At 38.9% G+C, this 8,926-nt stretch overlaps 1 protein-coding gene across 1 annotated transcript; it reads left to right on the forward strand.

The window, feature by feature from the left end:
• Positions 1 to 1,437: 1,437 nt before the first annotated feature.
• On the forward strand, positions 1,438 to 8,171 carry rabggtb (Rab geranylgeranyltransferase subunit beta). Its single transcript, XM_046052845.1, has 9 exons — positions 1,438 to 1,613; positions 1,983 to 2,090; positions 2,832 to 3,029; positions 3,356 to 3,461; positions 3,717 to 3,769; positions 3,894 to 4,004; positions 4,198 to 4,323; positions 6,075 to 6,224; positions 6,562 to 8,171. Exons 1-9 carry the CDS (start codon positions 1,611 to 1,613, stop codon positions 6,700 to 6,702), a joined length of 996 nt encoding a protein of 331 aa, XP_045908801.1. The 5' UTR covers positions 1,438 to 1,610; the 3' UTR covers positions 6,703 to 8,171.
• The last annotated feature ends 755 nt before the right edge of the window (positions 8,172 to 8,926 follow it).

The following is an 8,926-nucleotide window of genomic DNA, read 5'->3' on the forward strand; positions in this document are numbered from 1 at the left end:
AGCAAAATAGACGACAAAGCTGATGTTCAAGGGTCCTCTAGGGGACACTTCCAGTGAAAAAAACATGATAAAGTGATACAGTGCAATATACTGCACCATATATAGCTGGTGCCCTTTTTTTCGCCCCTGTCCCTCAAACAGCCTAAATACCCTGCTGCTGTCAGGCGTCATAATCCAGCGAGATCCAACTATCACTGAGCATAGTAGACTGGAGGTATTAGTTATTATTGCATATAGGTGAACAACTCCACAATTTAATCCAGGAGGATAGTTTATTAGGGGCCTTGTCTATGGATCCTGTGGTCATGCAGATGAGCAGCATCATGGCTCAGTGGTTGGCACCGACTGTTGCCTCATCAAATCAGTGTGTTGCAGTGTCCTAGATTTAGGAATATAATATGCACCAGATGTATAATTTTTATTTATTATTTTAATTTTACATTTATTACAATGAAAAATGAAACAGACAGCTTTCGCTATTTACTAAATATTATTAACTGTTTTAAAATACAGTACAGCTTTTCAAATTACTGTACAAATTAAATTAGTACTACTATACTCTGTATAATTCAAATACACTATAAAGTTATACAGTGCAGTACTTTATTTAAAATATAGCTTAGTGTAGTCCAAATTATAATTAGGCTATAGCCTAAAACAGTATTGTGCTGTTTACAATAACAATAATGTCAGTAGTGCAACTACTAGCCACAGCTTGGCATTGGTTTCAGTGCATTTCTAAATTTATTAACAGGCTTTGAAAATAAAAAGATTCATTAAATATTACGATTTTTTCACCAAGAAATAGACCAAAAATGATTTCTGTAAATGGGCTACTTAATGACTGTACACCATTTGTATTAAAATTATTTTGTCACACACTTTTTGATCCATATAAGCGGTTGATCACTGTAAACGTAATCACTATAAGTGGTTTAATAAAAAAAGAAACTGTATAAGAGCAATTAAACTAAAATTACAAAGCAAGCAGTATTCACACAGTACCCATGGCCAATGGAGTACAGAAACTACTAGTGCAGTACCATCTCAAGCAAAGAATAGGTCAATGACAAAAACCTTTTGGAGAGCTTTTCTGAAGATGTTAACTTATTTGTTTGAGAATCCAGTTTGTGGAACAGGTTTTGGAATATGTGGCTAACTTTCAGCACTAAGGGCCTGTGTCCAACTGGTATCACTGGTATAGTGGTAGAATGAGGTTACTAACTACAAAATGGCATTTGTTCTGACTCAAGTGCTGCTGATCAAAAGCTGTTTTACTTCATTTGTGCCCCACATACGTTTTACCTCAAGATCTCAAGTGGAGTTGGTTTGCAATGTCTTTGACTGTAGAGGTCTACACCGTCGTACAGTCTTAGTACAGGAAGAAGACGTTGAGTCCTCTTCATTAAAGTAAGCCTGGGTCAGTAGAAGTGGATATTCCACTTTATTCCAGAATCGTAAAGCACCAGGATTTTGCCTGCGGTCCACACTCCGAAGCTGAAGGTGGCGCGCCTAAGAAAAACTCAAAACTCAAGAAGAAGAAGTCGCAGCAGCAGCAGAAGAAGAAGAAGAAGAAGAAGAAGCAGCCTGATCATGCGAACATTTTCAGAATGGTAACTGGCGTCATGTTGTAAATGTTATAGTTATGCAGGGTGTGTTATATTAACATTATAGCCGAACTGTGTGTACATGTCCACTTGCCTCCATTCTGTCCAAATGTTGCCCCGCATTGACCGCTAATGTGTAAAATCAGCCAGTAAAGTGGCTAAATGTAGCAAGCATCGGTGTTAGCATGTAGCTAGTTGATAGCACAACCTGTCAACAACTCCTTTTCTTTTGTCAGTCATGTAGCTACGTAATATGAATTAACTGAGTATCTGGTTTGACAGCGGAAGGGCTGAGGTCATAAATGTATTATATTCAAACCCGGTCAGTTAAGATTTGTGGCATGTTTTAAATATGTCGGTGTGTTTTAATGTCAGGGTACCCAAGTGAAAGATGTCGTCATTAAGCCTGACGCTCCCAGCACACTGCTGCTGGACAAACATGCAGACTACATCGCTGCCTACGGCTCCAAAAAGGATGACTATGTGAGTAAAGGCTCTCTCATGGGCTTTCTAGATGTGTTTTACTACCCTGGACACCTCTGTCCACTTACTTTCCCCATGGTATATTACTTGGCTAAGAGAGGAAACTGAATTTCTGCTACAGCAAACAATAATATTAGACAAAAGTGTGCTTCCAACTTGATAACAACAGTTTGGGGACATGATAGCGTCCCTCTGTCTAAAGCCAGGTCCAGAAGTAAATAGTTTTCCCACTTGTGTGGAAGAACTTGTCTGGCCTACTCAGAGCCCTCACCTCGACCCCATAAAACACCTTTTTGATGAATTGAGCACCCACTGCGAGCCACGCGTTATTGCCCAACATCAGTGGCCCACCTCACCAGTGGGAGCAAATCCATCTGCAGCCAGATGCCAAGATTTTGTGAAAAGTACAAGATTGCAAAGTTTGAATTTGCAATTTTAAGACATTTTGAAAATGCTTGTATGCCTTTATAATTACTACATTTCCAAATAACTAAATCTGCTTCCAGGAGCAGAAGAATGTATTAATGGTTTAATTTCAATTTTACAAATGTAAATATTTAAACAATAGGCCCATTGCTCTAATCATTTTCTTTATTGCTAAAGCTTTTACTATGTTCTCTATACAAAGTCAACAAAGATATCTTTTAATGAATAAACAAGGGAGAAAATCTTTTTCATGGGCTGTACAGAAAACAAATCCTCCTCCTTCTGTTCACTCATATCCTGTTTATGTTTGTCCAGGAGTACACGCTGTCAGAGTACCTGAGGATGAGCGGCATCTACTGGGGGCTGACTGTGATGGACCTGATGGGGCAGCTGCCCCGGATGAACCAGCAAGAGATCGTAGACTTCATCAAAGCTTGTCAGCACGAGTGTGGCGGCATCAGCGCCAGCATCGGACACGACCCTCACCTACTCTATACCCTCAGCGCCGTCCAGGTGACCCCTTAGACAGTCAAATTTGACAGACTGATCGACTTATTGTGGTTTTCTCACCATCTTTTATGCCATAAGAGGTTGGAATTATATATATATATATATTTTTTTTTTTATTTACATTTTTTTTTTCCTGAAGGATTTGATTAAATTGACAATAATTTATTAAACCCCCATCTAAACTTCTCAAATTGTCTGTTAGCATTAGGTTTGTAAATTATCTTTTTGTTCTTCAACCCTTGTATTTTGTGTTGGTTATTTTCCTGGGGTTTTGACTTAAAATTTTTGGTTCAATTACTGTATTTGGTAAAACAAAAACTCTTCCTCAGATCCTGTGCTTGTATGATAATGTGGATGCGATTGATGTGGACAAAGTGGTGGAATACATCAAAGGGCTGCAGCAGGAAGACGGCTCATTTGCAGGGGACAAATGGGGTGAGCAAGATGAAAATTAAAAAGGAGAGAATGAAAAGTGCGCAAGCATTTTAGTACATATAATAAATAAATAATAGATATAATAAAGTATGTGTCTTTTCGAATATATATCTACAAACGTACAACTTAAATGTGTTGTCAGATGGGGCTTGCAGAAAAAAAATGTTAGTTCTCATTTATTTAAATTATTGTTTGCTGTAAAGATAATATTATAGTATAATGTTGTGTTATAATTACAGTTCTCTGTCTTTACAGGAGAAATAGACACAAGATTTTCCTTCTGTGCTGTTGCTACACTTGCATTACTAGTATGTATATCATGTGCGGCTTTTGTCAACCTTTTGTCTTTACTTAACACTGAAACAATTTATAATATAATTACATATATATTGTAATATTTGAAGATGAACCTCTGCCCTCTCCTCCTCCAAGGGCAAGATGGACGCAATAAATGTGGACAAAGCTGTTGAGTTCATCTTGTCCTGTATGAACTTTGACGGAGGTTTTGGGTGTAGACCTGGTTCAGAGTCTCATGCTGGTCAGGTGAGTCCACTGATGTACTGGTATGGTGCAGGACAATCGCTGTGAGAGTCTCTTTTTACACAAAAGCAAAAACCGTTAAATTTAAACTAAAGTTGAAATCGAAATCAAGTGTTAAGTTGCTACTTCCCATGCTATCAGACAGTTAAATTATTATTCACACATCACATACAAGTGTCTCCCTCCTGTCTGTCAGATTTACTGCTGCACTGGCTTCCTGTCGCTCACCGGTCAGCTGCACCAGGTGAACGCTGACCTGCTGGGCTGGTGGCTCTGCGAGAGGCAGCTGCCATCCGGAGGCCTCAATGGACGACCGGAGAAGGTTTGTGCTCACCAGATGCTGCACTGGGAAACCAAATGCCACCTTGTCATTTTCACTTGGACAGGACAGAGTGATTCTTAAATTAGTTGTGGTGCTCTGCTCATTCTTATTTCTTCAGTATCAGGAAATAATTTTGTATGGTGGAGTTAGTATTATGCTCCGTGCCTGTTTTGCTGCCAGAGGAACTGGTGCACCAGTAAAAAATGAAGAAGGAGGAGTACTTTGAAAATTCTTCAGGAAAACCTAAAATCATCAGCCAGAAGGTTAGGTCTAGGACGCAGTTGGGTGTTTCAATGGGACAATGACTCCAAACACACATTAAAAGTGGTAAAGAACTGGCTACAAATAAGGTTTTAGAATGGACTTCCCAAAGTCTGACCCCATACCCCATCAAGAACATGTGGACTATGCTGAAGAAACAAGTCTGTGTCAGAAAGCCAACAAATATAGGTGAACTGCAACAAATCTGTCATTCAACCAGAAGCTAGTGGATTGCTTCCAAAAGCGTCTAACTGAAGTGATAATGACCAAGGGACATTTAAGCAAATGCTAACGTTGCTGTATGTTGTTGACCCAGTAGGTTTGGTCACATTTTCAGAAGATTCATAATAAATTAATATTAATATTTCATTCCATCACAGAAAAATAAGAGTTGCAATAATTATTGAAAAAGTCAAACTGCCATGTAGGGCTGAATGATTAATCGTTTTCAAATTGAAATTGCGATTTGAAAGAACTTGATTAGCTAATCGTGAAGACGGCGATTAAAATGTAGGTTAATTATACAGCGCACCTGACCGGTTTTAAACAGTCATGCAGTTACAAATTCATTCCGTTATCATCCTTGTGTGATGGATCTACTCACCAATCACAAGCACCATGCGCCTCCTGTTACAGTCCTACTCACCAATCAGAGTGGGCACAGGCCGTGTACATTTTACAACAACAAACTAAACTAGAGGAAAACGTGGGATAATGGCTTCAGGAGAACAGACACAGGTGGCGGCTATACCGCGGTTTTGTCCAGCGTCAACTCACACAACCCAATTTGTCATTTTGTTTGCTTCAAGTACGGATAACAGCTCTCTGAACCGGCTTTGTTCCGCTCTCTGCATGGCTACATGGAGCATTTGAAAATTAGAGCGTTGTGCCTGCCTGATTTTGCTGACTTGTTCAGATTTTGATTATTAGTTCAGTTGTCCTTGATTTTTGTGTTACTACTATGGTTAAGCAGGCTACATAGTTATATTGTTTCTTCTTTGTCTGTTTTAACTGTTGATACACGATCAGGAGTGTGCACAGGGTGTTTTAAAAATTGACCAGATTCTCTATTCCCTTCTTTATCTGACTTGTCACTGCCCAGTTCATCTGCTCTGTGCTGCTTGACGGGGCTTAACTTAAAAAAAAAAAAAAAAAAAAAAGGATCGCTAATCAAATTATAATTGCAGTATCTGGCAGAAAAATCGCAATTACATTTTTTCCCGAAGTTCAGTCCTACTGCCATGACATGCATGTTCTTTGAGTATGTGTATGTAACTGGGCTGAGCAGCGTACAGTGGGTTTAGAGCATTTTTGTGAAAGGCTATGAGAAGTTAGCTGTGAGAGCAATGAGAGAGAATCAAAACAGTAAAGTTGTGACATCTTAGAGAGGGAGTTATAACTCACTACAAGCTCAGTGAAGCCGACCTTAGCTGCTTTAAATGGATGTCCTTACAGTACCCTCCAGCTCTGGTTTTATTCATCTCATTCAGCTTCCAGATGTGTGCTACTCGTGGTGGGTTTTGGCGTCGCTGAAAATCATCGGCAGGATCCACTGGATCGACAAGGCCAAGCTCCGAAGGTTTATTCTGGCCTGTCAAGACGAGGAGACCGGAGGTTTTGCTGATAGACCAGGAGACATGGTGAGCTGTCAAACTCAACAAAACATTTATTATCTTCATCTTCTGTAAACCTGCGCCTCCATGATCCCGTCCTTTTTGTCTTTCTGTCACGTATATTTTCATTCAAAGGGTATTAGATACAAGTTATCTTTAATGAACAAAGGACACCTCATCTCTGCTGCTTTCAATCCATAACGCCCACACATATTGATGTCTTCTCTAATGCACATCTTCATATTCTAGCATCCCTAAAAGCTGTGCTAAGATGTTCTGATACGTGTGTGTGTGTCATTACAACCCCAGTTTTTAGTGCGGTGTCTCTGTGATACTCTTTAACTCCATCCTTCTCTGCATTCAGGTGGATCCTTTCCACACTCTGTTCGGAGTTGCAGGTCTCTCCCTTCTCGGAGACGAACAGATCAAGCCCGTGAATCCGGTTCTGTGCATGCCTGAGGATGTCCTACAGAGGATTAACTTGCAGCCTGACCTGCTCAGCTAGCCCTCTGACACCCAGCACCCCACCAAAACACACCTTAGTGTTAGCTGACAGACACCTTTTAGATGCAGGTTTTGGTCTCTGCTCACCAAGGACAAATACAGTCACACAGACTCGATTCCTCTGAGCCTTCCTGGCTTTCAACCCGCAACCACTCATGTTGTTTTGAAGTCACTTTTGTTGGTTTAACTGCAGGAGAACAGTTGAAGTGATGTTTCAAACCATTAAATGACATTCCTGAAGTTTTTGACTTACTCACTATGTAAGTTTGTATGAGGGAAAGTATGCTGTCAGCAACAGAAACTGTTGTGGAAATCAGTTTCTTATCTCTTTCTTGCTCTCATCACCTTTTAAACTTGTCAGTCAGCAAAAGAAGTTATTACTGCAATTAATTTCTTTGGCCAGAGGACAGAGGCAGTGATTGGCTCTACTTTTTTGAGGAATATTCTGTTTAACGTGACAGATTTGTGCATTTGAGTTTAAAAACCGAATGAGATCTATGTGTGAAGCGGACATGCATGATCAAGTTGTGTGCTCTGTGATTTTAGATTGTGTTTCGGGACACTAGATTTGTTTAAAGACATCACATGTCTTTGTTTTTCTCATTTTGTTGGTGGATATTTACCTTATTCATGCACCTGCTATTTCAAATAAACGAATTTCTGTATTTGAAAAGTAAGAGCATGCGAAGGGCAAACTGTCCTTATCACAACTGGAGATGCAAGACAGGGCTCGTAGCAAACAGCTAGTTTTATTGATGTCCCTGCATTAGAATAATGTCAGTTTAAAGTTCAGATGGAGGAATGGGCAGTGTTATGTTTGTGACTGGAGACACCAAGCAGTAGAAGACATTGCAGTGTTGTCTCTTGCCAAGTATATTGAACGTCTTATCCACAGTGTCAGCTACACTATTTATTTAAATCCATGTTACTCAGCTTAGTTATGCAGCTGTAGGCAGACACGCTGTGCGAAATATTTCCAGTCTTACTTTTTTGATGATTCATGACTACTAATTTGGTTAAAACTCTTTAGAATCTTTTTTTATCCTTTCAGAAATAACTGATCTTTATGTTGCTGCACTTGGGTTGTCTTACTGAATGCAAATTGGATCTGTTGTTAGATAACTCTTCAGTGTTGACATTGTTACATAAAAAAAGTCACATGTTGAATCTATTAGTTCTGAGGTTGTACCCAATTTAAGTGACAACGCAAAAATTTATTAATTATTATTATTATGGAAACTTAATGCAAAGTCATTACTTAAACAAAAGCCTACATTGTGATCATAGGGTTTAAATCACAGTTCTCACAACTCAAACCTGTAACTACATACTGAACAACTTGCTAAACTACGTCTTGTGTTGTGGGCTCAGCTCTAATCCAAAAAGCTGCTTACTGTTGCACCACTGTATGTGTGTATATTAACTTATTTGTTATCTTGGTTGGCAATAAATGATTCCCTTCAACTGTAATTCACTTATTTTTTTCCACTAAAGGAGCGTTTTTCACTTCCACTATTGCATTTCTTTACTAATTACTTGTTTTATAACAAGTCATGAATTGTGCTCTCTCTCAATATATAAAGAGATGGATAGAACTTTAGATAGAGATAGTATGGATTCAGTCGAAGTTTATGAGACAAATGTAGTGGAAAGCTTGAATATTCATCAAAATTACAAACTTGCATCCACAAAAGTATCATTTAAAAAGTTATCTTCACATGTAGGGATTATTTCTACAAAATCCAATTAAATATACTTCTGTGGCTGGTTTGAGTAGATGCCAGTAGATGGCAGCCTTACTATTCATTTGAGTTGATGCAAACAACATGTGTTTCTCATCAAGTAACCTGGTTAGATTATCCACAGATAATGGGGTTGGTGTGTGAATCCACACAAAAATGTAACTGCAACAATACAATGAGGTGGGAATTGTAAATCCATAGAAAGTGTAACTGTGTGTAACCGATACTTACGTTACCTCAAACACTCACCTCATGCATTTTACATGCTACATCATCAAATCCATATTAATTCACACAGGAGGCTGTGGTAATAATGCTGGCAGCCGAAAAATGCCACAAATGATACTGAATTAGATATGTTTCACAGCAGTGGCAGATTGTAATAATGGTGCAGCGTAAAGATTGATGCACTTATTATAAGTAATTAGAGGCAGATAATTCTCTCCTACCTGTTTTCCTTCAGGTATAAAGATAAGGACATCC

Source organism: Micropterus dolomieu, linkage group LG06, assembly GCF_021292245.1.
Source record: "Micropterus dolomieu isolate WLL.071019.BEF.003 ecotype Adirondacks linkage group LG06, ASM2129224v1, whole genome shotgun sequence".
Classification (NCBI taxonomy): domain Eukaryota; kingdom Metazoa; phylum Chordata; class Actinopteri; order Centrarchiformes; family Centrarchidae; genus Micropterus; species Micropterus dolomieu.